Genomic DNA, 27,169 nt, shown 5'->3' on the forward strand with positions numbered 1-27,169 from the left:
ATGCATATATTTCAGTAGGGTTATTTAAAAATGGCGGATGCATCGTCTTCCGATACTACCTCAGATTGTTGTAATGAATGGTTCTCTGATATTACCTCTGAAAAATCAGAATATGTTATAGTGGGCCAAAAACCATGTCTATCTCATCGCCGCAGTAAAAGACATTTCTTACAGAAGCTATTTTTAAGAGAGGTAAAGTTGCTTAACCTTTAATATATACGTATATTAATGAAATTGACAAGAGTTCAAATAACTAAACAAAACTTAAATAATTTAAAACGAAAGAATTGTAATAAAATTGAAGAAAAGATTTCAATTATACTTCAGTATTATATGTTCATTGTCAAATGAAATATGTTTAATACTAAATGGTTACAAGAAAAAATATTCTTTTGTTCTTGACCATAATTTTTTATCTCTTGCTTTTTTCCTATTATAATTAATAATTATTGAATTAATTAGTAAAGTATAATATATATATAAAAGACAAAAAATAAAAGATAAAGGTAAAATGATTAAAAATTGAAAAAAAATAATGAGAATATTGTAAAAAGAGATTAATTTTTATAGATCAGAGGCTGTTTATCAGCGCACAACTATGCCTCAGAAGAAAGACTGTTTGCTACTGTACCTTCATGGAGACATTTACCACTGTTACATGTAATCCCAAAATCAGCATTAGAAGCAGGGTATGTTTTATATAGAATTATATATCATTAGAAAGTATAATAAAATGAGAAAATATTCTTTCATTGTCAATCTTATAATAAAAATAATTATTATTATTAAAGACATATTGTAATGGGATTGACACAATGTGGTCAGTTTTTACTTACATACACATATACTATGGATGTGAGTGGCACTACTTCTTTATACAAATACTTATTACATTGGTGGGCTTTTACTCCAAATCATGTTGCACGTAAAGTTGCAGAGGTTACGCTTTTTGGTAATTACACTATCTATAGAGAACTCAGTATTGTAATATCTCAATGGCCAATGGAAAGAAATAAACTAGTAATACATGGTCTTTGGTAAAATTTCATTCAATTTTTTTGTTTAAATTTTTCATATTTACAAAGAAATTAATGAGTATAAATTTTCAGTACAAATTGGCTACATCTTCAACCAACAGATAGAGCATACTTAACAATAACTACAGTACCATCTCTTGAAAATTGTAAAGACTGTTTAAAAGTAGCAGCATCTTATGAAGAAGAAGGTGAAGGTAATATTAATATATAATATTACTATATTACAGAAAATTAAAAATATTTTTTATAAATTATTACAGAGCTAGCAGCAAACTGGGATGGTTGTGTACGATGTAACTGTCTTCAACATGGGCTCACTGTCCATACCACCTACGAAGTAATTTCTCCATATCCTAGGTTCCGTGCTACTGTCTGTTTGAATTATTGGAATCATGTGGTAGTTAACACAGGCAACTTTTTACATGTGCTCAGGGTGGACTTGGACATTCCAAAATCGAAAAACCAGAAGTCTAACGATAAGCAGGATACTGTAATTTCTGATACGATGCCGTTAGACATGAGTGATGTCGAGGAATTGGATTACACTAAAACTGTGGAACGTTATGAGATTTCCGACGAGAAAATAAGCACATCTGAATGTGCTGCAGTTGATCAATCGCCGCGATGCGAATCAAATATAGAACATGACTTTTTAGAAGAATCAATTAAATTAGATAAGTTAGGCCGTGATTCGTTAAATACCTCAAGCAGCAATCAAAGCGACTGTGTCTGTGATATAAATAAGTCTGCTGATGTCGTAGGTGTTAAGTCGTGCGGGTGCTCTGACAGCAGCGAGTGTAAATGTCGAAATAGTAGTCCAATCTCACGAATCGAACAGCAAGCGATCTCGGTCAGAGATAAAATCTTACAGGATTTCTGCGAGGATATGTCTCAGGAGCTTAATATCGGTAGTGATTTAATTACACTAGTAAAACATCCTTCGTGTTCCCCACGATCTACACCGCAAAGACTTCCTTCTGATCTCAAAACTATGATATGGTCTTCGCCAATTCTTACGCCGCCCTCAGATATCTTGAAAACTCGGAATTCAGAATCTAGTCATAAAAGCACACGTAGTCAACGATCTAGTTCCCCTCAACCTGGTGCTTCAAAGGACAATAATATCGTTTCCGTTAACTCTCCTCTTCATTCGGTTTCTATGAGTCCATCTTCTTCATGTTCTTCACGATTAATGTCACCTCCCATATCGCGATCCTTTCGTTATCCAAGTCCACGCAAAAGATCTAACTTACATTCTCCTCCTCCAATTGTGAATTCGACACAGTCTAGAACAAGAGCTACACACAAGCTCATTCTTGAAGCTGAAAAAGCATATGAATTCACGGATGAAGCACAAGAAACCTGTGAGAAGCTTAGTTCATTTCGAAAACGAAGACTTGCTGATAAAAAATATGAATTTTGTGATGAAACTGAGGATGCCGAAAATATAGTTCCTTTCAAACATATACGGGATCAATTCAAACACCGTGGCTGTTCTATTTATCAAATATCATCCTCTCCTACAATGTCATCTGTATTACCTAATGGTAGAAAACATTGGGTGGATTCTGATCAAAGTGAAACAGACGATATCAATGTTAATCAGGAAAATAATATATCAAATGAATTAATTATAGATTCAGGTAAAATATTTTATATAATAATAATTTTTATATAATAAATTTATATTAAGAAAAAAAATCATTTCTAAATAAAATCGATAATATTATTTTATCAGCTGAAAAAAATGTACTACGTCCATTAAATCAGAATCAACTATCTAATGGAGGCATAAATAGGGATCGTTCTAATAAATATTCTATAAATTCCTCTCCATTAGTTCCAAAAATAAATTTACAATTTCCTAGCATAAAATGCACAGCACATTTCAAAAGAAGCTATATAGAACTTGATGATGAAATGATATCAGTTATTACAGATGTTGAAGGTAAATTATTTTGATTATTTTTTAATAATAAAATAAAATATATATATATATGTATATTTTTTTTTACAGATGAGGAAACAGGAGGATATGTAAGTTATCAATGTGTACTTCCTATGCACGTCCATGGATCTGGTTATGTCCAAATGCAAATGATCAGTAATAGCAAAGCAGAAAAATTGGTATTGCATTTAAAATTTAGATAGTTTTATTCATCAATAGATCAAATTTATTATGTTTTCAGATAGTACCATGTGTTTCAATAAATCAATTAAGTTTTGATATTGAAACATTTTCTCATCATATTGCTGATTGGATTTGTATGAGATTTAAAAAGAGATATTGGCATTGCAGTGACTATGATATAGAAATAATTGATGTGTGCGCGTTAAGTGGTGATATTATCTGTCTATTAATTATGAAGATACAAGCTAGTGAAATTAGTAATCAAACTCAATGGTTCGTACTAGTTTATGTTCAGGAATTTTTGTTGCACTTCAAATACTTATTTTGGTGAAATACAGCTCTCAAGAGAGAAAACAGTACGAAGTGGGATGCAAATTTACATGGAACATCGATACAAGCCAATACAGAATAACTGATATATTACCATTAGAAGAAGTAAAACCTGAATCATGGAAGCCAAATTGTATGAATGTTCCAAATTTTCGAAGTCCATTATGGAACCCGACCAGACGTTTAGCACCAAAATTAAGAGAAAAGATACAACAACCATACGCGCACACAGTTCGATTTTTACATAACGAAATGACTTTGACAGGTGAATGTTTAAATTAAACAAAGCATTATTTTGAAAAAAAAATATATAATATATTTTTTAGGCGAATCCATAACTAGACTTCATGATTTGGATAATTTGGTGGAATTTTATATAACACCAATGCCAAACTATTCTTCAATCGAATAGATAATTATCGACTAGATGATAAATTGCAAACAATATTTATTGTTATAAATCTAAGAATTTCATCATCGGTAAGATAGCGTGTACAATGTAATGAATATATTGGAAACATACCCCATAGATTTATGATAACTATTTCAAAAAATCATTTCCAAACTTGAATAACAGATATAGCAGATGTAACACGTTGTATAGATTCTTACTGTGCTTTTTTAACGAGACTATCTAAATAAGTTTATTATTAAGTGCCGCTATAATGAATTGTCCAAAACTTAACGACGTATTAAGGGTAATGATACAACGAATGTTATAAGCGATTGTTTGTAAATTGTATTCTAGTGCTATATATTGACTATCTATATATTATAGATAAACTTTGGTAATTACCAGATATAGGTAATTAAGAACTGATTGTCAATGAATGTTTTGTGGTTTCAAATTAAGAAAAAGAACAAATAGTGATAAATTATTTAATATTTGGTCCCAAAATTAATTGATGAAAGAAAAATATATCTTAAGATACTTCATAATTGATTTTCTATGTTGAAAATTATCCTATTATATCCATAGAATTAAATAAGTTTATTTACGTTTTTGCGTTAACTTTACGCAACCGTGTTATATCATAAAGCCATTTCATCATAACATCTTTTATATCTAAAAAATTGAAATATATATGAATTTGCAACATGTGCAACTATTTATTGCACTATAATTTATGTAAGTATTTATCACATTCTACAAAAAACATTTAAGATTTAAAAGATAAAGATTATTAATTTGGTGTGAAGCAGCAATAACGAAACTGGAAAGATCAGTTTCTTAAATGCAATAAAGTATGTTATTGCACAAATGATGACTAAATTTTTTATCTTTGTAAACACATAAGATAATTATTATACTTATATCCAAGAAACGAAAGATTCTATCATTCAAACAGGAATTTTAATAGGTGGTCCTATGCTAACTTCAGATCCTATGCCATCTAGCTTTAAACTAGTAAGAATTTCTTCCCATGCATTCATACATTGTTGATAATGTCGAATTTGTCGATCTGCCATTGAAATTAACATATTTTTTAAATCCATTTGCTTTTCTACATTCCACCTTTGTAAATCACTTCGGAGATTTTCGTTCGCACACTCCACACGATCTTGTAATAATTCAGCTTGCTTTGCTAGTCGTGGAATGGTCTGACCAAGCCTTTCTAATTTTTCATCACGAGATTCTGCTTTCCAAAGTGATCCACCCCAATTTTGTGTCGAAGTATTACCACTCGTAGAATCCATTAACTATTTAAATAATAAATATTATAAAATATTATAGTTTATTAATGTTATCTAAATTTAAAAGGAAAATTTAACGCACCTGATCCTTTTCTAATCTCTTTTTTGCCAATTCTTCAACAGTTATTTCATATTCAATTTGCATTGAATCGCGTCGGGATAAAGCACTTTTAACTGCATCTACATACGAAATATATTCTCGTTCTTCATTCGGAGTGCTTTCTAAAAGTTTTTGATGAGCCATTGCATTGCATTCTATTGCTTTAGCAATTGCCATTAAAAAAGGAGCTAATTCTGGCTCAGAAGTTGCCCATAAAGTAAAAATTGGATGTAATTGGTGCAATTCTAACAAATAATCTAGACATATATATATAATATTTAATAGAATTTATACTAAAAAAATGATGATATTTATGATTATATTATGATTTATAATACCTTGCCTTTCCTTATGTATACGATGATTTATCTTATCTATAGTTGCTAATTTTTCATTAAGAGCTATACAATAATCTCGAATTTGCTCAAATTCAAAATGGCGTTGTTTCATAGTATATGTACTTGCTATATTTTGCAAAGAATCAGTCATTTTAATAAGAACATTTCCGCGATTTTTACGATGTATGAGAAACTCCTAAGAAAGATATAAGTATAATATCCGAAAATATATTAAACAAAGAAATTACAAAAAATATTCTTACTGCAGGTTTAGTAGTCAAAAAGATGTACAAATTTTTGTCATAGCTAAGAATTGGATGATTTATAACTCTGTTAAGAAACATATGTAATAATTTCATGCGTGCTATAATAAATTCTTTGGAATAACGATCTAACTGAGCAAGTAATGTGTGTTTTCCAGGCATTGGCTGTAATAATAATAATAATAATAATAATATTAATAATAATAATAATAATAATAATAATAATAATAATATTAATAATAATAATAATAATGATGATGATGATGATGATGATAACAGCAACAACAACAACAACAACAACACAACAATAATAATAATGTACAATCAATTTTCATAAGTTATATAATAAAATAATATAATAAAATAAATTAAATTCATAAAAGCTATTCTAAAAGTAAATAGAATTAATATGCTTTTAAAATATATAATATCTCACTGGTATAATATGTGTAGGATATGAATCTACTAATTTTTGTCTTAACCAAATAAAATCATTATAACGTCTTCTAACAATATATTCTCCTTCCTCAAATTCTTGTCTTGTGGACTGAAACATTATAGAAATTTTACATTATTGATGCATATATATATATATAAATATTTAAAATAGAACTTACTTTTGTTGTTATACGAAAAGTAATATAAGTTTCAAGAGTTTCAAGATGCTTTTGAGGATTGTCTACTTTTACTTGTAAATCTCTAGAATCTTTAGAATCTATCTGAAAATCTGATATTTCTTGCTCTGGCAAAGTAGAGAAACTGTCAATGGAAGGAGAAGCTATCTAAAAATTAAATTGTAAATTAAATAAAATAATATTAAGTATATTAATTTTTTATATAATTTAATTAATTTAAATAATTTATATAATATATAAAAAATTAAAATAATTAATTATGATGAAATTTTATGCGAAATTCTTTTTATAAATTTTTATTTCTGCAATATAATTATACATGTAATAACTGTCAAAAATTACAGGTTATATTCTTACCACGGAACCTTCGATAGAAGTACTACAATTTGAAAGAAAATCAACATCACGATTCTCCTGTTTAATAACACTGCCGACTGCTATTGTGCTTACTTCTAAAATTGCAGATTCTTCTGCATTTTTCTCACTCAAATTCTCCACTTCAATTTCTGAAGAAGTCATCATCTTTAAATTGTCAAGTATAAAGAACTATACCAGCACTGCGTCACATGCGCAGCATTAGATAAAACATGAATATGATACGCACATTGATCATATTTCAAAAACTTTTAAAACTTTTAAATATAAATAATTTGTATAAATTAAACTAATCATTAAGTTAAATTACAATTTGCGAGTATTATAATTTACCCGCCTTTTTTATTAAACTTTTTAAAAAAAGTTGTATATTGTTCTCTGCAATTGAAGAACTATAATTCGATCTTTGGTTGTTATAAAGCGTAGTTGAAAAAAGTTTACGATATTCTGGAATAAAGAGCAAATAATTTGCACCCGTGGAAACCGTATCTCGGGATACAATCGAAAATTTTTCCCGCGATTAAAACTTAGAAACTTTCGCGTGGACTTCGCGAAAGTATGGAGTGGCAAGAAGAGGATGAATACAGTTCCATTTTTTCCAAGAGATATTCCATTATGATGGCGGAAGAATCCTCATTACCAATTATTTATTACCGATCACAAAATTTGTTATCGAGTAAGTTTTATGTATTATTTAAATCGTTAATACATATTATTAATTATTTAAAAATTTTTTAATTCTATAATTCTAATCATTGAATATTATATATTTAATCAATTAAAAAAACATATTTTTTACAATAATAATATTAATAGTTAAATTTCAAGATAATCAATAATTTACAATTTTTGATAATTTTAAACAACGCGCCGCATAAAAGCGCGGTATATTCATTGATTTAAACAAATTATAGATATATTATTAAAGAATTAGAAAAACTTTAATATACTGCATATTTAGTCGGCTAAAAATCAAGGACTAGTTTAAATGATTCATCAAAACAAAGCAAATGTTATAATGCAATTGGTCAGTATCATACTTATAATCTGTACATTAACATATTCGTTTGCGCACGCATACAACTACTATATATAATATATAATAAACTTTTGTTCATGAATAATATTTGTTGTTTCTGAACAAGAGATTTTCTAAGAAAAAACTTACAATTAAATCTTATCTTAATAAATATTATAGATTTTAATGATTTAATCTTATATTTATATATTAGTATGAAAAAAGGCACGCGTGACTTTATTCACAAACGTATCATTAATTTTATGAACCCGCTTCAAAATTAATCTATATGAATATATTTTAACGAATAACTTGATTATCATTAATATTTCGCTATAAGCAACTTTTAAAAATTTAAATCAACATTACATAATATTATAATTATTTATTAATTTGAATTAAATTTTATACATTTTTATAATGAATATTTATTATAAAAAATATAATCTGTACAAAATTTAGTTCATCATTTATAAGATTTAATTAATTGAAATTTTAATAAAAAATTGAATTAATTAAAAAATTATATATTTTAAAGAATTAATATTATTTCATTTATATGAAAGTAAATTTTTATATTGCTAATTATATATATATTTACTTTTGATCTAGTAATAAAATTGACAAATTTAAAAAATAAAAAAGAAATATTTTCGAAGATTATAATGATATAAGTGCTTAGTTTGTTGTTCATTTTCTATCGTAATTATCGCACCCTAGTAAATAAAAATTAGGTACGGTACTGATTGTGACGCGGGCAGTGATGCCGTAGTCAAGGCGACCGCAGCAGCAGACAACCAACACTCCGACTAGCCGTCGACAACAAAATATACAGGTTCGTCGGAGTGTGCTGCTCCGCTTTTCCACTTCTACGGTGCCTTGGCTGTCGCATGGTTTCCTGGGTGACAAGCTCGGCGGTTCCTTGAACGGCAAAAGCTCGGTTGAAATACGTAGGGGGACACGTTCGGTCGCGCAAGTGCGTCCGGGCGTCGTATTGAAAGTACACGCCATTCATGAAGACAGGTGAGTAAAAAGAAATGTACGAACCGCGCTTTCTTATCATTCTAATTACAATTGTTCGTGCGCATTTTTGTGATTTTTCATAAAAAATTTCGGGACAAAATACAATATCTTTTAATATTCGATGTTTTAATATCGTATCAGATTTATTATATTAATTTTATTATTCTTAATATATATTTATATAATGACAATTGATATAACTGATTATTGATAAATGCTATTAAACTATTCAAACAATTCCAAATTATTATTATTTCAAATTTTTGTTATTTCAAATTTATTTCAAATTAAATTTATTGATATTTTTATATTATAAGTATTTATATATTAATATTTAATTTTCTTTTATGTGAAGATTTATTGAATATTAATGAAAATAACTGAATTAAGATATCTATATTATACATTTATATTTTTAGATATTTATATAAGAAGAAGTTTTTATTAAACTAATACTTTGATTTTGTTATAATTTAACACATTTAATATCTTCAAAAATGTTATACTTTATATATAATTATTATTATTATTGTTATAGGAAATCATTACAGATTTTTTACTTTATTTTCCTTTTTACATTGATCTTTAATAATCTTTTGTACATTCTATTTAGAAGATATATATTTAAAATATACATCTGCATAGCATTTAATTAAAATAAATTTATTAATTCTATGTATTCAATTCAATATATTTTTTAAGGTATAAAAAAAATCATAGCTGCAAAATATATAATTTTAGAGATTATTACAATTATTATTACAATTATACAAGATTATTTTTATTTTTTATATAATTTCTATGATATTACAAGAAATTTTCAAATATTACAAAAATTTTTTAATTTGTGAATATTTTTATAGATATATTTATATTTTATATTATTATATTTATATTTATAATATTGTACATTGTGAATATATTATATTTTGAATTTGTAAAAAATGTGAAAGAATATGTATTTTTTATTTTATTTTTTTTTTTTTATATAAAGAATATATAATGTAATATGTAATGTAATTAATAGATAAAGTATATAGTACTTTCAAGCATCAGTCATGCATAACAGAGGCCAGATGCATATATGTATAATTTGCTTTCTAATCATTTTTTAGAATGATATAATATTGGGTATATCAAATACATCTATAATATATTTATTTCTTGAATTAATTATTATCTATAAGATAAAATATTATATTGAATTTCATATTGAAATTATATTTACAAACAAAAAACTAATTAATATATTTTTTTAATAAAACAATTTTTTATAATAATATTTTTTATATTATTCTTTATAATATACATTTTTTCACGAATGTACAACTTAATAACATTTGTTACTATTAGGTAAAGTAAAGATTTAATATTCTCTAATTATACTTACGATTCGAGTTTTCCTATTGATACTTTCCACCCTCTTGAAAAATTCTATATCTAACCACGCATATGCTGCACCAACCCTCTTCTTTTCGTTTTTTCCCTTTAAAATATTATTTAATACCTGCCATCTTATAAGTACAGAATGTACCAATACAATTTATTTAATTCATATTGGAAGCTTTCTGAGGCTTCTTTTTGATCTGTAAATTATTGAATGCTGCACACCTGTGAGAAATTACGTAGACAATCTATCTTTTATGTAGGTTAGGATGTTTGTTAATCTATTGTTACGACTAACAATCGATCATCATTCAATCATTCGATTTTTTTATTTATTAAATTTTTGATATACAATATGTATTTTTAAATTTATCATAATAAAAATGATTAACTTCATTGTAGTATTATTTTTTCAATATTTAAGTGATTGTTATATTTGTTACAATATAAAAAATAATCAATATATCCTTGCACATTATATCATATTATATATTTATATAAAAAATATACATAAAATTTGTTTTCAATTATAAATATTTGCTTTCATTTGCATTTAAAACTTAAAAAAACTTACTAGAAAATAGTTTTAGATACAACTTGAAATCTATTTAATAAAAATATTGTTTTATTAAATTTTATTAATTTATATATATTTATATATATTATAATATTATATATATTATAATTTATCAATTAATTATATTTTTTAATAATTTTATTTTATAAATAGAACATAGCAATTTTTTTATGATGAATTTGTTAGAATACATTATTAGTATCTGTATATATATTTGGTTATAGATACTTCCTTTCACAAACGGGGAACTAATAGTGGTAGTGATACAGTGGGAGTAGAAAGAGGTGAAGGAGTGATTGCCATGACTACGACAGGAGCTCAGTATGCCCTTGCAGCATCTACCAGAGCTAATAACAATGGGAATAACTCTACAACAGTGGGGGTAGAACCTAAACCAAGCGTTGTTGTCGTGACTACTTCTAGTTCCAGTGGCAGTGGTAATGCAGCACAAAGTCAATCTACGAGGGGACAACAACTTATCACTGTTGTTACTAGTTCTGATCCTTCTAGCCCAAATAATTTGCAACCTATACAGGTTTGTTAAATTACATAGTATTCATAAATTTTTTTTTATAGTAAGTTTTCTTTTTAAAATATTTAATAATTATTTTATATAAATAATTTATTTTAAAATATATTAAACATTAATATAAATTAAACATAACTAATTTGAGATTGAAAATTATATAAGCAAATTGAGATAAGAAAATAATTTCTAAATATTTTTACTATATACAGAAATTTATTGTTGATCATGAGAACATGCATACTATAAATAATAATTTAGTTATTGGTTCAGGATCCACTTGAAGCAGCTGCAGATTCTTCCAATGGCTCAACAGGTACTCCAGCACATGTTACAGCACAAGTAGTAGTGAATACTACCCATTCTGGTCAGCATACTCTCGTTGATTCTGATGCTGCATCTACATCTGCTGGTACCATTGTCAGTGGATCTCCACATTTTATTACAGTAACAGGTATGTTTTAAGTAAAAAATAATTTCAACATATTTTTATTTCATTCAGCTGTTAGTTTTGAAGTTGCCAATTATACTTTTATAAAATATTCAAATCTGAAAGATTGGTCTTAAAAATTAGTATTGATATGTGAAAATTAAAATAAATTGGGACACTCCTTATAAGTTGAGTATGTTAGGGGTGAGTATCAGGATCAGTTTGAAAAAAAATTATAGTGTTTGAGTAGAGATTTGGCCCTTTCCATGCTGCTGAAAAACATGCACCTCTGTTCTTCTACTCTGACTACACTAGGCACCAGTGACTCACCATCCTACGCATCCCTCACAACGGCAGTAGGTGAGGGCAGAATATAATCAGCATGCATTATTTTTAGTTATTAATATACTATTTATTTGTAAAATAGCTATATATTATTTATTTTTATGTGCTTATTAATCTTGCATGTTCTAATAATTTTTTACTTGTATGATAATAATAATAAAAAACAAATATTAAATTTGGATATCAAATTTTATTTTAAGAATGCAAGTGTATGTTTAGATACATTTTATATTTTTTAGCAATTGGAAAGGTATAATTCTATAAGTATTGAGTATATTTTGAAAAACTTAATTTATGTGAAACATGTTAATTATATAAACAAATTGAAATATATTGTATTTGTTTCAGTGTCTGGTGAACCAGAGGCTGTGGGGTCTGAGTCGGTTTCTCATCCTACTTATGTTCAATATGTTGAGGGGGATGGTTCCACATATATACCAACAAATGGCCAGATGTAAGTATTATTTATTTGTAATCCTACACAAGAAAATGAAACAGTGTTTATATTCTCATTCTTATTCTCAATTTATTGTTTATAGTATATGAGAGAATATAAACATTCATCTTTTTTGGCAAATATATATCAATGTATACATATTAACATATCAATATATAAATGTACCTTTCAGTTATTTCATTAAATTTTATATAATTTATAGGACATATCCTGTATATGCTGTTGGAGAGGCAGGAGCAATGTACACTCCTGCTTCTAGTCAATATTATACACCAGCAACTACTCCAGTAACATATGCTCAAGTAATTTATAAAAAATCTTATGTTCAATTAATAAGTAAAATGATAAAATGAAACTTATTATATATTTTGTAATATTATCATAAATTGTAATCATAATGATGAAAATAATATTTTATTGTATCTAGGTTACTGGTCAAGGTTCAAATTCTACAACTGGTCAATTGTTATCTCAAGGTAATGGGACATATCTTATTCAACAGAGTGTCGTAGACGGAGATCCAACAGCACACGCGTTAATATCTGCAGCCACTGCACGTGCTAGTCCACAAACGGAAAATACGGTAAAATAGCAATGCATGTTTATAGTTTTTGTTGCTTTTAATTTTTTTATATTTTTTTATATTTGTGTAAATACTTAAAAATAATACAAATTGTAATAATATAGATATTTTTTATATCTGTAATAAAAATATGGATTATTTTAGAAAATTATATAGAATAAAAATTTATAATAAAATTATTTTTTGAAATTGGATTTAATAAATATTGGTATGTTGGGTTATTTGATAGGAAACTGTGGTTAGTGGAGGTGGAGGAGCATATTTGATCAGTGGTAATTCAGGAAATACTGCTGTCACCGTGGAAGATGCTGCAACAGCAGCTGCAAATATGACGCATGCCACTAGAGTTTCTCAAGCAACAGTAAGCTGATACTAAATTATTTGCAAACTAAACATTAATTTATCAAGACTGTTTTTTTTAAAAATGCTTTTTTATACGAGCTTTATTATAGCTCAAAATTTGGTTTTGCAATAAAGCAAAAAAAATATTTTTTAATATAAATGTTACTAATGCTTATATGCATATTATTCATTGTTAAGAAATTTTTTAGAACAACATTGAAATTTTATTCTTTTATTTATCGTTATGAAATGCTGTTATGATCTTATTTATAAACATTTTTTTTCAAATTTTATTTGAGATTTTTATTTGTATTTATTTTTATGATTTTCTATTATCTTTTTTTTTTATTTATCAGAACTAATCAAACTCTTATTCCTTTTCAAAGACTTTTTCTAAGCAAAACAATTTTATATGTAGTTTTATATAATTTTATTTAATTTTTACTTTAAATCTAATATTATATTTAATATTTATAAATAATATAATTTTAAAGTAAATATTTTTTATAATAATTTTTATTTATTAGGTTCATTGGTTGCTTGAAAATTATGAAACAGCAGATGGTGTCTCTCTTCCAAGATCCACTCTTTATAATCATTATTTACGTCACTGTTCTGAAAATAAATTAGATCCAGTAAATGCTGCAAGTTTTGGAAAACTAATACGTTCTGTTTTTTTGGGCTTAAGAACCAGACGCTTAGGCACGAGGTAAAGAATTTTATTATTTTTTATTTTACATTTTTAATTATCATTTAATTATCTTTTACAGAGGAAATTCAAAATATCATTATTATGGAATTCGCGTTAAACCCAGTTCTCCTTTAGTTATGCTAAATGAAGATGGAACGCCTCGTCAACAACAAAATACAAATTCACAAACGAAACGATTCAAATTTGTAAATCAAAAACAGGATACTACATATGAAAATAATCCACATTCAAATACAAACATTTCTTCAAATAATTCACCACCACAATATCATCAATATCTTGGTGAGGCAAGTGGTGCCATTCCAGAATTTCCAGAAATAATAGTTGGGCATAGTTCATCTCTTCCAGAAGATTGTACGTTAGAAGATATTGATACGTTCCGTAGCATATACAGAGAACATTGCGAAGCTTTTTTAGATGCTGTTCTCAATTTTGAATTTGCTACTGTTGAAAGTCTTTGGAGAGAATTTTGGCGTAGTCAAGACAATAATAATGGTGATGAATGTGAGGAGGAAAAATATTTATCAAAGTAAGATTATTATATTTAATTCATCAAAAATATAAAAATAGTTTATGATTAAAAATTTATTAATATTTTGTACTTTTTTAGGACTAAGCTATATCAGATGTGTAAATGTTCAGAAGTTCAAGATTTCATAAGGAAAGTTGATTATACGTTTTATCAAAATTTGGTAGAAGTATTAATGCCTAATGTATTGCGACCCATACCAAGTGAGTTGATTATCGATCATTCCATTAATTTATTAATCATGTCACTACAATATTAATTGTAATACAATCTTTAGGTTCATTAACACAATCTATTCGAAATTTTGCAAAAGGATTAGAATCGTGGTTAACATCAGCAATGGCTGATTGTCCAGAAGAAATGACTCAAATAAAGGTATATATTTTTACTTTTATTTATATTTATAAATTTTAATAAATATTTTATTTTAGTTGACTGCTGTATCTGCATTTGCTCAGACACTAAGGCGTTACACATCATTAAATCATCTTGCTCAAGCTGCACGTGCAGTGCTTCAGAATTCTAGTCAAATAAATCAAATGCTAGCTGATTTAAATCGTGTTGATTTTCATAATGTGCAAGAACAGGTATATATATTTATTAATTTAAAATAATGATTCTTTATGAAAAATTTGTTTTTTTGTAGGCTTCTTGGGTATGTCAATGCGATTATGCAATGGTACAACGTCTTGAAGCAGATTTTAAAGTAACGCTACAACAACAAAATTCATTAGAAGATTGGGCAATTTGGTTAAAAAGCGTTGTAACGAAAGTTCTTAAACCGTTTGAAGAAAAACCAACATTTGCAAAAGCTGCTCGACAATTTTTGCTCAAATGGTCTTTTTATAGGTAATTATTTCAAATATGAAGATTATGATTAATTGCTTATTATTTTGATTATCTTTTGATTTTTCATTTAATAGTTCCATGGTTATTCGTGATCTTACTTTAAGAAGTGCAGCTAGTTTTGGATCTTTTCATTTAATTCGATTATTATATGATGAGTATATGTTTTACTTGATTGAGCATCAAGTAGCAGTTGCCACAGGAACAACTCCAATTGCAGTAATGGGAGACGTATGTATTTTTAACAAATAATAAGAGATATGGTATATTTAATAATTATTAAGTTAATAATTAATATTATTTTTTTTTCAGAAAAGTCAAAATTGCTCTTTAATTAGTGCATTTGGTGCCACTTCTAATGGAGGTAAGTTATATTTATTTTATATTAATGAGATTTTTTATATTTGTATAAAATTTATAATTTTGAAATTTTTCCTTTAGATACATCAAACGCGAATCAACCAAAACGTATGAAACTAAGCTAACTGCGTGCCTACGCCTTTTAGTTTTGAAAATAAGCCATTAGCACCTGAGAATGACATTAGCACAAGAGCATGCAGGCCTATTAATACACTAGTCCTATAAATTATAATTTTATATAAGATGAGATCTTATTGTATTATGACTTTGACAAAGAAGATTTTTGCATAACGAATGCCCAGGATGTATACAATCTAAGTAAGTTTGTGTGATATAACATGTAGAATATGTAATGCAATCATGAGTTGAAATCTATTTTAGGAGATTATTATTTTTTTATTCATTTTTGAATCTTTCAATTAGAATTATCTTTTTGATAAATAGAATCCAAAAATATTTTTAATTTTAAAATTACAGTTATACATATAAATAAAATTTTAACTTTAAAGAAAATGAAAATTAATTGGAATCAAAAGTCACATGTCTTCTAAAAACGCATGTTATTATCATATTTCTAATAAAAGTCATAAAATGATTATATAAATGAAATATACCGTTCGGTTTTTTTTATGTTGTTCGGTTTTTGCCATCCGATTTTCATTGTTCAATTTATATGAATATTGGCCAATTATCAATTAATATAATACTTATTAGTATAATACTTTATTCTATTTTTTTTAATTATATATATATATCTATAGTGTCATTCATTACGTATATAATAGTATAAAAAACGAGCATTATACTGATTGATAATTTTCGGATAGTTTCATTTTTAATTGGATAATAAAAATTGAATAATGTAAAAATATTCTGAATAAATGACAAAAAATAAATGACTTATGTCAATTTAATAGAATAGATAATGTAATTTTTTAGCTTTTCGCACTTATTCCAAATGACATATTAATTGCTAATTAAATTTTTATTTTGGAATTAAGTTTTGTTTACATTGGATTTACATTTTTACATTATAGTTTCATTTTTTCATATCTAAGAAGTCAAGATTATATTTAAATATTTATAACTTTTATCATCATGAATTTAAAATTGATATTTTTGGATTCTATTTATCAAATACTAATAGATAAAAAAAAAATAAAAAATTAATGATTTCTTAAAATAAATTTCAATGCAATTATGCATATAATGCAATTGTAAGGTATCGCTGGCACGATGTTAGTACATTAATGTATTATCTAGTCGAAACATCTTTGAAATGTATATGGGACCATGAATTTATCATGCCCTTATAGTATTCAATATAAAAAGCTTACTCGACTATTTTCTTCGATTATTTCAAGTTTCTTTTCTTTCAAAATCTTCATGAATTTAAAAAATTCAAATATAACAAAATTATTATTATTTAAAAATTTATCAATTGTTTATAATTTGAATATCGTATCATTTAAAATATTTTTATTTTTTAACATATTACACAAAAATCAAGTCGAGTAAGCTTAAATAACAAACATTAGTTTGTGCAAAAGAAAAGTCGCAAAGACAGCATTTTTATGAGGAAAAAATCATTTTCCTATAATTCATATCGACGAATTCCATTTTGCACAAATAATTGAGTAATATTTTACCAGATCCTCTTTATCGATGATATTGTCAAAAAAAAAAAAAAAAAAACTATTCCTACTGGAGCAAACGCAAATTAGATCACTAATATAATATAATCAATACAAGTTTTAAGATTTTCCAACATTCATATTTTTTAATGTAATTTATTAATTATACATTGAGCTAAAAAGTTTTGTTGTGAGATCGCTGTGTGTGTTACACTATATATATTCTTTCAGTATTTTTAAACGAATAGTACAAAACAGCGACAAAAAAATGGTAAAAATGTAATAAATGGTATAATGTAATCGTTTTGATTTACTGATAGAATATACACTATGGTTCTTATATTAATGTACATATATAAACAGTGTGACGAAGAATTGCATAGTTGTTAAAATTTAATGAAAAAGACAAAAAATATGCAAATTGTAATAGTAAACACTGTGAGTGTCTTCAAACATATTTCGCATTTATTACATAATTTTAATATATTTAAATGTAAAAGAAATTTGTATCGATAAATGATTTGTATTTGTAGACACTCAAATCATTTATTTATGTAGTAAAAAGTAACTAAATTTCAAATGTGTATTTGTAAATTTCACGTTACATTTTTTTGTTACATATATATTATTTTAGGAAAGTATGTCAAAAATATGTCAAAATATGCAAACTGTTACAAAAAATTGAAGACATACATAATATATTTTTTATGTACGATATTTATTAATATCATTTTTCATCATTTATGATATATAAATTTAATTATATATTACAACTATTTTTTAAATATGAAAATCGATTGAATTAATGAAGATACACTAATTATTTAAGATACAATGCCAAAAGACTCAATTTTAATTTGATATGTTCATTTCTGTAAGCATTTTAATGTATTTCGAAAAAGAGTATAAATTGTTGCCTATTGCAGATTTATTAAAACTTTTGTAATCGTTATTATGTTTTGTTTTCAAAAAAATTTTTTATATTTCTAAATTTTTCATATTTTATATATTTTCATTTCATGTTACATATATATTACTTTAATACGGACGTATATATATAGTTTCATATCTTTAGAAACAAGTACAAAATTTCAACTAAATTGATATGTATTGCTTATATGTATTAATAATGAATATTAGAAAATTCTACTAAATTATTTATGTAAGATAAAAAATTCATTTGTGATACTTGCAATCTAGTAAACTTGAATTACAATACCATTTTAAGTTTCTGGAAATGCTACACGCATTGTAAATAAAATTAAACCTGTATTTTTATGACAATGACTAATGAATATCTGGGATGAATATATCAAAATATTATTTCTTCCAAAATTGAGAATTACATGTAAGTTCGTTTAGATACGGGATTGATGCTGCAAATGTATTTTTTATTGCAAAGCACTAATATTAGATTTAAGTAGACATTGTAAAATCACATCAATTTTACAAAAATCGAAAATTATTATGTCAGAATATATAAATTATCTGATTTTCCAAGAAATATCTCAAGTCAGAACGTATTTTGAAGTATAGAAAATAAATAATTGCATAAACGTTTAAATCCATTATAAGATAATACTACGTTCTAATATTGGATTGAAAAAAAGAAACTCATATAACAAACTAAATGTTTGGCAAAACTTGGTGCCTTTTATTTCATACAAGAATGAAAACATTTTTTTACTGTACCTTGATTATATAAAGAATCGAGGTCAAACGACCAAAATGAACAAAATAGATATTTATGCTCTTCCCCTTTAGGGCTTCTTTTATAATGTTTTACTTTTTAAAAAGGATTAGAAAGTTTTTTAAAATAATAAAATAGAAAAATGAATTAAATGAATGTATGGAAGAAAATGTATACATTTTGTAAAAATAGCAAACAAAAAATATTGCTTTTTAAATTTTTTCTTATATGATTCTTTTTGCATAAAACATTTGTTTTAAAGTAAAATTTACTTTGTTGATGATTATAATAATGGGTACTATATACTGATTAAATTTATTACAATGCGATATTCGCAAATAGTTTTTACGAAAATATATATATATATTTATTTATTATATAAAAGTATTGCATACTAGTCAAACTTTATAGATTTAAGTCAAAAACAGGGATTGAATATCACACGGAAAATTAACCATTGATTGCGCATTATATTATTTGTGCAAAAGGAAAAGATAAAATATTTCTATAACTATAATGAGCTTATACATGTAAAAATTAATGATATCTGTATTAAGTGTAAGAATGGCTTTCTAAGAAATTTCTGTTTCTTTTCTTGTCAATAATTCATTCAATGATGGCAAGTATGATTGAATATAGAAATATATGTTAATTAAATTCATTTTTGAAATAATATATTTAAAAATCAAAATCGAACAAAGTGCATAAAATAAATACTATTTAATTCAATGTTTTATATGTCATTCTATATTCATCGATACTTGCTTGTACTTTGTACTTTTTAGGTATGATCGCTGTTTGTAAGTTTCACATAGTTATCAATCAGCTTCACAAAGTGCAAGCAATTGTAGTCTTGTTATTGATAATGAAAGATCAAACTTAACACAGTTTCCTATGTTGCGAAAGAAGACGGCCTTAAATAATTCCAGTTGTAAGACAAAAAAAAGATTTAGTATGTTGTTAAGAGATGAACACTGAGAACAAATGAAAAAAAAGAAAATTAAGAGATACTGCTGAAAAAGGAAAAGTAAAAATATCGTTTTCCTTATAACTTAAAGAAAATATTTTGATACCTCCAGATTTGCACAAGTCGAGTGTCATTCATTATTGCTTAAATAAAATTATTTTTACTGAATGCAGCTCAAAATGATAATAATTTGTATAAATTACATGAGATTTAAAAAGCTCTAAGAATTGTGTGAATGTGTGAATCACAAAAAAATGAATAATAAATATATGTTTAAAACTTGTAATATTATGTTTATTATCTAATTTATGAATCTATGAATTGAAGAATATTTTAAATAAAATATTGAGAATTCATTGATTAATAATATCAAATATTTGTATATTCATAGGAGATTTGGAAGATTGATTCTAAAAATTTAAAAAAATATATTTTTTAAAATTTTTTAATATTTTAATTTATTAATATAATAATTTAATATTTAAATTTATTTATAAGATATAAACAATTTGAGTTTGCTAATTGAGTTTATTAAATAAAATGTTTAGAGATAGAAAGATTTTTGTTTCATTCTATCTTGTTTCATCTAAGGTAAACTTAAATTGTTTATAATTTAATATATATTATATTATTTAATAAATAAGTCTGATTTTTATATAACAATTTATTTTGGTTAGTAAAATATTTAGTTTTATAGTAGAATCGGCTCTCCAAAGAAGTTCTACAAATATATTAAATACCTTATATATTATAAACTATAAACTATAAAGAAAAGGTGAATCTCTAAAAATAATTAAATGAATAAATTTTTTTATTGCAATATAAACAGTTATACTTTTTATCTTATCAAAACTAATTCATGAGAAAATGAAACAGAAAAACAATTTTTTAAATCATTTTTTAAGTTTTAAATTATCTTTTATTGAATTTGTGTTAAAACAGAAAAATTTATTTACAAAAGATTGAGAGTCTTATTTTTTGTTTATAATTTATAATGTATATAGAATGTATACAAACAAGAATATATATAGTGTAATGAAAAGCAATCAAGTCCAGATGTATATATTACAATAGATATATACATATGTGAAGAAAAAATTAATTAGATAAATTTTTAAGATTTTAAGATTTATAAAGTTTTTAAAATTAATTCGAAAACTAAAAAAAAACAATATTGATTATATAAAAAGAAGAATTAAAATGATATCTTTTACAAAATATTTTAAGTTATTAAATTCGGTAAGAAAGAATTATTGATAAATTTATTTTTTATTTTTCTGAATATTATATTTTTTTAATAATTATTAATAATGTGCAATATTTTATTTTTTTTATTTTTAATTGTATTTACTATAAAGTTACAATTAATTAAAAAAATTTTTTTTAATAAAATAAAAAAAATATATTTTAAAAATTTTTTATAAAAATTTATTTTTTCAATTTTTATATATGTTAATAAATATAAAAAATAATTAGAAAATAATTCGCATTTATAATAATAAATCTTATTTAAATGTAAGATTTAAGTATGGCTTTTTTTTTATATATGTAGCTATTAAATATAAATATTTGATATTTTATAGATTAAATAAAAATAAAAAAGGAAAGAAATTAATTAAAAAATATATAATATATATAATTACATTTTTAAATTTATATTTTTTAATATCAAATATAGATTACTGCAATTATATATATAACAATAATGAGTAATTAAAATTTGAACAAATCAGATTAAAAAAAAATCGATAGCTTATTCATAGTAACTGATTGATATAGAAAGATTGTAGAAAGGACATCAATGTCTTTGACTCTTACAATAATAATTCACAAATTATTATAAGAAAAAACTAACGAAAAGTAAAACTTAAATCATTTCATTAAATTTATTAGATTAATTTATTTTGATATCTGAAAATCGAGAAACGGTTTATAAAATTAATATTTGTAATCTTTGTCACGTCATCTACAAGTAACAAAAGGTTTCAGATTTTGTTTATAATTTAGATCTATTATTTACAAATATTAAAAGAAATATGTTTAAAATATCATTTACATCTTAAGAATATATATCATAAAAGATTTGAATTTCTTTGGTAAATATAGTAATATATTATTAAAATCATATTGTTATTTCTTAGGTTATATTTTAGGTATAGTTTTATAGGTATTAATGGTAATTGTTTTTAACAAATTTCTTCAAATTTTTTTAAATTTGCAACAAATTTTATTATTTTTGTTAAAAAATAATTTTGTTTACATTATATTTATTTTAAATATTTTGATAGATTAATCATATATCAAAAAAATTTTTAATCAATATATTATGAAAATTATAAACTATTTTCTAATTTCAAATAGCAGTTAAAGGAATGAATTAATCCAATATATATTTTTAATTATTAGATATAAAATGTCCTCGCATATTATGAGTGCAGATTGTAGCAAAAATAAATATAGTATAATTGCTGAACAATATTGTGTAATTGATACAAAAGATACTATTGACGATAAAAGTTCATACATTCAAAGTTCATCTGAAAAGTTAATTAGCAGTGAGTTGCAAATAGATTTACAGTCAGTTAATAAATCAAAATATGAGTCAGATACCATACAATTTTTAATAGATACTAAAAAGGAGAAAACTAAAGGTGATAATAAAGAAGAAATTAAATGAAAAATTTGTAAGTGATGGTAATACTTATCATTCATCAAAATAAAAAATATTATGTATATATATATTTTTGTTTATTATAGTTTATTTTTTTTTTATAATTAAAAATTTATTAATAATTTAATATCTAGTCTTTAATAATAAATATATTATTATCACTTAAAAAAGTTCTTTAAAACAACTGATCTTTTAAGGCTTCTATAGAAAGAGACCTACAAGGTTTTTTCTTCTTTTCTTTGTCTTTTTAATATGATAATAAAATCAATGTAAAGCCATTGGCTGAGTTATAGTATAAACTAGACACAGTAGTACAATAGTGTTCAGAATGTCAGTTCAATGCAAAAAGAAAAGAAAAATTTCAAAACATCAAGGTATCATCATCACTTATAGAATAGTTTCTAGAAGGTTCTATCTTCATAGAAATCATTTCATAGAATTATTTATAAACTTTTTCAACATTATAATATATATTTAAATGAAGATTATTTTCACTTTAGAAGTTATTGGTCATCAATTGAGATTTAGTACTCACAATGAAAATAGTAATAAAGACATTAATATTGCTGCATCAATTCAACCAGAATATGATGCAAGTATAGATGAAAAGTTACCAGAAACAGTGAAATTACTTACTACACCAGAAGGAGGAAAACTATATTTAGTAGGCACAGCACATTTTAGTATTGAAAGTCAAAATGATGTTGCAACGGTAAATAAATTTACAATTTATTATTAGTTTTTTTTAAAGTTAATTATGATTATTTCCAATCAAATTAAAAATATACTTTTTCTTTATAATTAAAGATCATTCAAGCTGTACAGCCTCATATAGTTGTAGTTGAATTATGTAAAGCTAGAATTGGTGCTATAAACATTAATGAAGAAACTTTATATCGTGATGCAACAGATTTAAGTCTTAGTAAGTTTTTCAAAATATTTAAATATTTTAAATATGTTTTTTGAATGCATGAAATTCATTTGTTTTGTAGAAAATTTAACTGAAATATTGCGGCATCATGGAGCTTATAATGGATTGTTGCATATTATGCTATATTCTATATTGGCTCATATTGTTAAGCAACTTGGAATGGCACCAGGTGGTGAATTCCGTACAGCATTTAAAGAGGTAAATTAGATTGATTTTAATTTATTAAAAATATAAAATATAAAAATATAAAATAATCATAAATAATCATATTTTTTTAGGCAAAAAAAGTACCAAATTGCATTATTCAATTGGCAGATCGTTCAATTGATGTAACAATTCAACGTGCATTAAGAGAAGTATCTTGGTGGGAAATTATAAAGCTTACATGGTTTGTGTTACGGTTAGATTCTCGTATCAGTAAGCAAGATATAGAGCGATATAAACGAAAATGTGTATTAGAACAAATGATTTCAACATTAAGAGAAGAATATCCAGCAATAGAAAAAACATTTGTCACAGAAAGAGATATATATCTTACATACCATCTCCAAATGGCTACTGCAACACAATATACTTCAGCAGGATTAATATCACCAAGAGTTGTAGGAGTTGTTGGCATAGGACATATCAATGGTATTGTTGAAAATTGGGGAAAAGTGAAAGCCTCTGATATATGGCCTATTATACGGTATGTACATGTTATATGCAAAATGTTAATATATTTGTGGTATATTTTTGAAGAATTAATTCTATAGGTCAAAATAATAAAATTTATTGTGTACAAAAATATCAAAAAGCCTTATTTATTAAAAAACTTAGATTTTTAAAAAACTTAGAATTTTAGACGAAGGAGAATGAAAATAAAGTGATATTATTTTCATTCTGCGCGCGAGCTTAGTTATAACTTAATAAAGAAATCTCACTAACATTTTTGTATATCAATTTTTGTCTTTATTTTTATATTTAGAATTGATTCAAAAAATATCCCACGAATATTTTAATATTCTGTACATATGTATAAGTATTTACAAATAATTTCTTTTTATTTTTTTTTTTTTAGAGTCCCTCCTCAATCTTTATCAACTAAAATATTGAAATTTACAATTAAGGCTTCCTTGTTAGGAGCTACAATTTATGTGGGATATAAAGTTATACCGTTACCTTCTACTAATGTATTGCAATCAATTAAATCGTCGATTGAAGGATTATTAAAGGGCAGTGCAAAATAATAGAGTAATTGGATTTTGTTTAGAATTCTTTATTGATATATAACTCATACTTTCTATTAAGAAAAAAGAAACGAAAACAAAATAATTGTTTGCTTCATTTTAAGCTATTTATTTTTAAAAAATCCTATAGAACATTTTTTAGTTTTTTCGTTAATTGCAATAATGGAAGCAATTGCATGTGCAGACAAATATGAACATACCATATCTGGTGTCATGTATATAGAACATAATATACCAGGCCCTGGAATAAATCTGGAAGAATTTGAGTTAGAATATTCACTAGGTTGTTCATGTACAATTCAGTGTTCTGATTGTTCATGTACACGTGGTTCTCCAAATTATATTAATGGTCGAATATTAGATGAAACATTATCAAAACCAATAATCGAATGTAATTCTCATTGTACTTGCAAAGAAAATTGCGATAATAGAGTGGTACAAAATGGTCCATTAGATAGTCTATTTGTATCAGAAATTGATGGAAAAGGACATGGTTTATTTACAACTAAATATATTAAGAAAGGTCAGTTTATTTGTGAATATGCTGGGGAAGTAGTAAGTATTGAAGAAGCAAGACGTAGAGTCGAAATGAATAAAAATAGTATGAATTATGTACTTGTGGTTTCTGAGCATATTGGTGATCAAATAATAGTAACATGTATAGATCCCAAACATTTTGGTAATATTGGACGATATTCTAACCACAGTTGTGAGCCAAACACGAATCTTGTACCTATTAGAGTTGAAGGACCTGTACCTCGATTATGTTTATTTGCATCTAGAGATATAAAAATTGATGAAGAGATAACTTTCAATTATGCTGGAGGAATTACTAATTCTATTCATAATTTCAGTCATACAATCTGTCTTTGTGGCTCTACCAATTGTCAAGGCTATTTGCCTCATAATCCTATTTAAAATTATTTTTTTTTTAATAAATTGATCTAAAAACAAATTTATATAATTGGAAATGTCCTAAATATTATAGAGTTTTGTAAATATATTCAGTAGATTTTTAATAATTTCACATTTATTCGTTATTTTCATTATTTATTTCCGAGTAAAAATTAAATTATTTTAGAGCAAGTTTATATTATTATTTATAAATTTATAAAATAATATATATTTTTTATTAAAAAGAATAAATAAAGAATAAATAATTATTAATATTGGTTTAATATAAAGTATAAAAGTTAGTGTGCCAATTACAGAGAAATTAAAGAGAAATTAAATTTTATTATGTATATAAAATTTTTTATATACATAAAATCAAAGATATAGACAAAATAAATATTATTTTAATCATCGTAACATTTTTTATTACAATTTTCTAATGTGTTCATTAATAATGTTTCTAATGTATAATTTTAATGTATTTGTCAATATAAATTGATATCAAAAAAAATAATAGACATTTTTATGAATATAATTGTTATTAAATTTAACTATAAATTTAATAAAAAATCATAAAGAAAATTATTTTTTTAACAGAATTAAAATTTAATTTTTTTTAATAGAATTATGAATATGATATGAATTATTATAAAGAAAATAATTTTTAATAAAGTTAAATATATATTTTCGTATTATTATTATACGAATTAATAATTAAGAAATAATTTATAAATCATCATTTTATCTTAAAAGAAATTTAAAAAAGAAATAAATAAAATTTAATATTTTGGATAAAAAATGATTAAATATAATTAATATATTATTAATATATTTCAAATTTATATTATCATTATTATTGGAGCTTCCATTTAATGTTTTACTAATTATATATATGTATTGTATATATATATATATATATATGAATAAAATATATATATTACATTTCTGTATACATGTATAGTTAAATAGTTAAGTATTGTATGTAATTGTATGTCAATTTTTTAATAAAAATATTCACGTCTTTTAAATAACATATGTTGTTAATAATGTAATTTTTATTAGTTCTTTTAATTTCCATTGTTATTGAGTACAAATAATATTAAATATTGATGATA

General features: G+C 24.5%; 5 protein-coding genes and 1 long non-coding RNA gene across 29 annotated transcripts; 4 read left to right on the forward strand and 2 right to left on the reverse strand.

The window, feature by feature from the left end:
- Positions 1-30: 30 nt before the first annotated feature.
- On the forward strand, positions 31-4,437 carry LOC108003889 (uncharacterized). Of its 4 annotated transcripts, none has more exons than XM_062078570.1 (11): positions 31-192; positions 571-689; positions 792-1,037; positions 1,110-1,231; positions 1,298-1,394; positions 1,470-2,680; positions 2,776-2,985; positions 3,055-3,164; positions 3,227-3,441; positions 3,507-3,763; positions 3,825-4,437. In XM_062078570.1, the coding sequence occupies exons 1-11, from the start codon at positions 31-33 to the stop codon at positions 3,908-3,910; spliced, it is 2,835 nt and encodes a 944-aa protein (XP_061934554.1). In that variant the 3' UTR covers positions 3,911-4,437. The 4 variants fall into 4 exon arrangements, with proteins under 4 accessions (XP_061934554.1, XP_061934555.1, XP_016921923.1 ...); XM_062078571.1 differs by having other exon boundaries at positions 1,110-1,225; XM_017066434.3 differs by having other exon boundaries at positions 1,298-2,680.
- On the reverse strand, positions 4,366-7,051 carry LOC108003894 (sorting nexin-7). Of its 2 annotated transcripts, XM_017066446.3 has the most exons (8): positions 6,887-7,051; positions 6,512-6,676; positions 6,331-6,441; positions 5,895-6,059; positions 5,632-5,827; positions 5,276-5,550; positions 4,935-5,199; positions 4,366-4,564 (listed from the first exon to the last, which is right to left on the reverse strand). In XM_017066446.3, the coding sequence occupies exons 1-8, from the start codon at positions 7,049-7,051 to the stop codon at positions 4,494-4,496; spliced, it is 1,413 nt and encodes a 470-aa protein (XP_016921935.1). In that variant the 3' UTR covers positions 4,366-4,493. The 2 variants fall into 2 exon arrangements, with proteins under 2 accessions (XP_016921935.1, XP_016921934.1); XM_017066445.3 differs by having other exon boundaries at positions 4,366-5,199.
- A 394-nt stretch (positions 7,052-7,445) lies between these two features.
- On the forward strand, positions 7,446-20,615 carry LOC108003891 (DNA-binding protein RFX2). 12 transcript variants are annotated; one of them, XM_062078574.1, is made up of 18 exons: positions 7,446-7,580; positions 8,684-8,945; positions 11,133-11,443; positions 11,696-11,888; positions 12,180-12,224; positions 12,558-12,663; positions 12,869-12,968; positions 13,094-13,249; positions 13,479-13,610; positions 14,119-14,300; positions 14,362-14,832; positions 14,914-15,035; positions 15,110-15,207; positions 15,264-15,419; positions 15,479-15,681; positions 15,756-15,909; positions 15,991-16,042; positions 16,120-20,615. In XM_062078574.1, exons 2-18 carry the CDS (start codon positions 8,936-8,938, stop codon positions 16,161-16,163), a joined length of 2,535 nt encoding a protein of 844 aa, XP_061934558.1. In that variant the 5' UTR covers positions 7,446-7,580; positions 8,684-8,935; the 3' UTR covers positions 16,164-20,615. The 12 variants fall into 12 exon arrangements, 11 of the variants coding, with proteins under 11 accessions (XP_061934558.1, XP_016921926.1, XP_016921927.1 ...); XR_009830920.1 differs by lacking the exon at positions 8,684-8,945 and having other exon boundaries at positions 7,448-7,580; positions 16,120-16,356; positions 20,148-20,615; XM_062078573.1 differs by having other exon boundaries at positions 7,451-7,580; positions 8,643-8,945.
- On the reverse strand, positions 9,408-10,473 carry LOC133666586 (uncharacterized). The gene is made up of 2 exons (XR_009830921.1): positions 10,336-10,473; positions 9,408-10,125 (listed from the first exon to the last, which is right to left on the reverse strand). It is a non-coding gene; the product is annotated as an uncharacterized LOC133666586 (long non-coding RNA).
- A 1,458-nt stretch (positions 20,616-22,073) lies between the features above and the next one.
- LOC107993902 (traB domain-containing protein) lies at positions 22,074-27,085 on the forward strand. Of its 9 annotated transcripts, none has more exons than XM_017050572.3 (7): positions 22,074-22,425; positions 22,736-22,980; positions 23,501-23,712; positions 23,808-23,922; positions 23,993-24,129; positions 24,210-24,619; positions 24,992-27,085. In XM_017050572.3, exons 2-7 carry the CDS (start codon positions 22,743-22,745, stop codon positions 25,158-25,160), a joined length of 1,281 nt encoding a protein of 426 aa, XP_016906061.1. In that variant the 5' UTR covers positions 22,074-22,425; positions 22,736-22,742; the 3' UTR covers positions 25,161-27,085. The 9 variants fall into 9 exon arrangements, with proteins under 9 accessions (XP_016906061.1, XP_061934564.1, XP_028520655.1 ...); XM_062078580.1 differs by having other exon boundaries at positions 23,504-23,712; XM_028664854.2 differs by having other exon boundaries at positions 22,088-22,311; positions 23,504-23,712.
- LOC107993903 (probable histone-lysine N-methyltransferase set-23) lies at positions 25,323-26,078 on the forward strand. The gene has a single exon (XM_017050577.2). The coding sequence runs from the start codon at positions 25,323-25,325 to the stop codon at positions 26,076-26,078; it is 756 nt and encodes a 251-aa protein (XP_016906066.2).
- Positions 27,086-27,169: the final 84 nt, after the last annotated feature.

Source organism: Apis cerana, linkage group LG8 (genome assembly GCF_029169275.1).
Source record: "Apis cerana isolate GH-2021 linkage group LG8, AcerK_1.0, whole genome shotgun sequence".
NCBI classification, from domain to species: Eukaryota; Metazoa; Arthropoda; class Insecta; order Hymenoptera; family Apidae; genus Apis; species Apis cerana.

Bases quoted from the DNA above. Each gene is read 5' to 3' on its own strand.
- LOC108003889 (XM_017066434.3), top strand. From the start codon at position 31: ATGGCGGATGCATCGTCTTCCGATACTACCTCAGATTGTTGTAATGAA. The intron at 1,038-1,109 runs GTAAAATTTCAT...ATAAATTTTCAG, and splicing joins CTAGTAATACATGGTCTTTG to TACAAATTGGCTACATCTTC. The intron at 3,165-3,226 runs GTATTGCATTTA...TTATGTTTTCAG, and splicing joins ATAGCAAAGCAGAAAAATTG to ATAGTACCATGTGTTTCAAT.
- LOC108003894 (XM_017066445.3), bottom strand. From the start codon at position 7,051: ATGATGACTTCTTCAGAAATTGAAGTGGAGAATTTGAGTGAGAAAAAT. The intron at 6,442-6,511 runs GTAAGTTCTATT...ATAATGTTTCAG, and splicing joins CTTTTCGTATAACAACAAAA to TCCACAAGACAAGAATTTGA. The intron at 5,551-5,631 runs GTATTATAAATC...ATATATGTCTAG, and splicing joins TATACATAAGGAAAGGCAAG to ATTATTTGTTAGAATTGCAC.
- LOC108003891 (XM_017066437.3), top strand. From the start codon at position 7,463: ATGGAGTGGCAAGAAGAGGATGAATACAGTTCCATTTTTTCCAAGAGA. The intron at 7,581-11,132 runs GTAAGTTTTATG...ATTTGGTTATAG, and splicing joins ATCACAAAATTTGTTATCGA to ATACTTCCTTTCACAAACGG. The intron at 11,889-12,179 runs GTATGTTTTAAG...TGACTACACTAG, and splicing joins ACATTTTATTACAGTAACAG to GCACCAGTGACTCACCATCC.
- LOC107993902 (XM_017050572.3), top strand. From the start codon at position 22,743: ATGTCCTCGCATATTATGAGTGCAGATTGTAGCAAAAATAAATATAGT. The intron at 22,981-23,500 runs GTGATAATAAAG...TTTTCACTTTAG, and splicing joins TAAAAAGGAGAAAACTAAAG to AAGTTATTGGTCATCAATTG. The intron at 23,713-23,807 runs GTAAATAAATTT...TTATAATTAAAG, and splicing joins GTCAAAATGATGTTGCAACG to ATCATTCAAGCTGTACAGCC.
- LOC107993903 (XM_017050577.2), top strand. From the start codon at position 25,323: ATGGAAGCAATTGCATGTGCAGACAAATATGAACATACCATATCTGGT.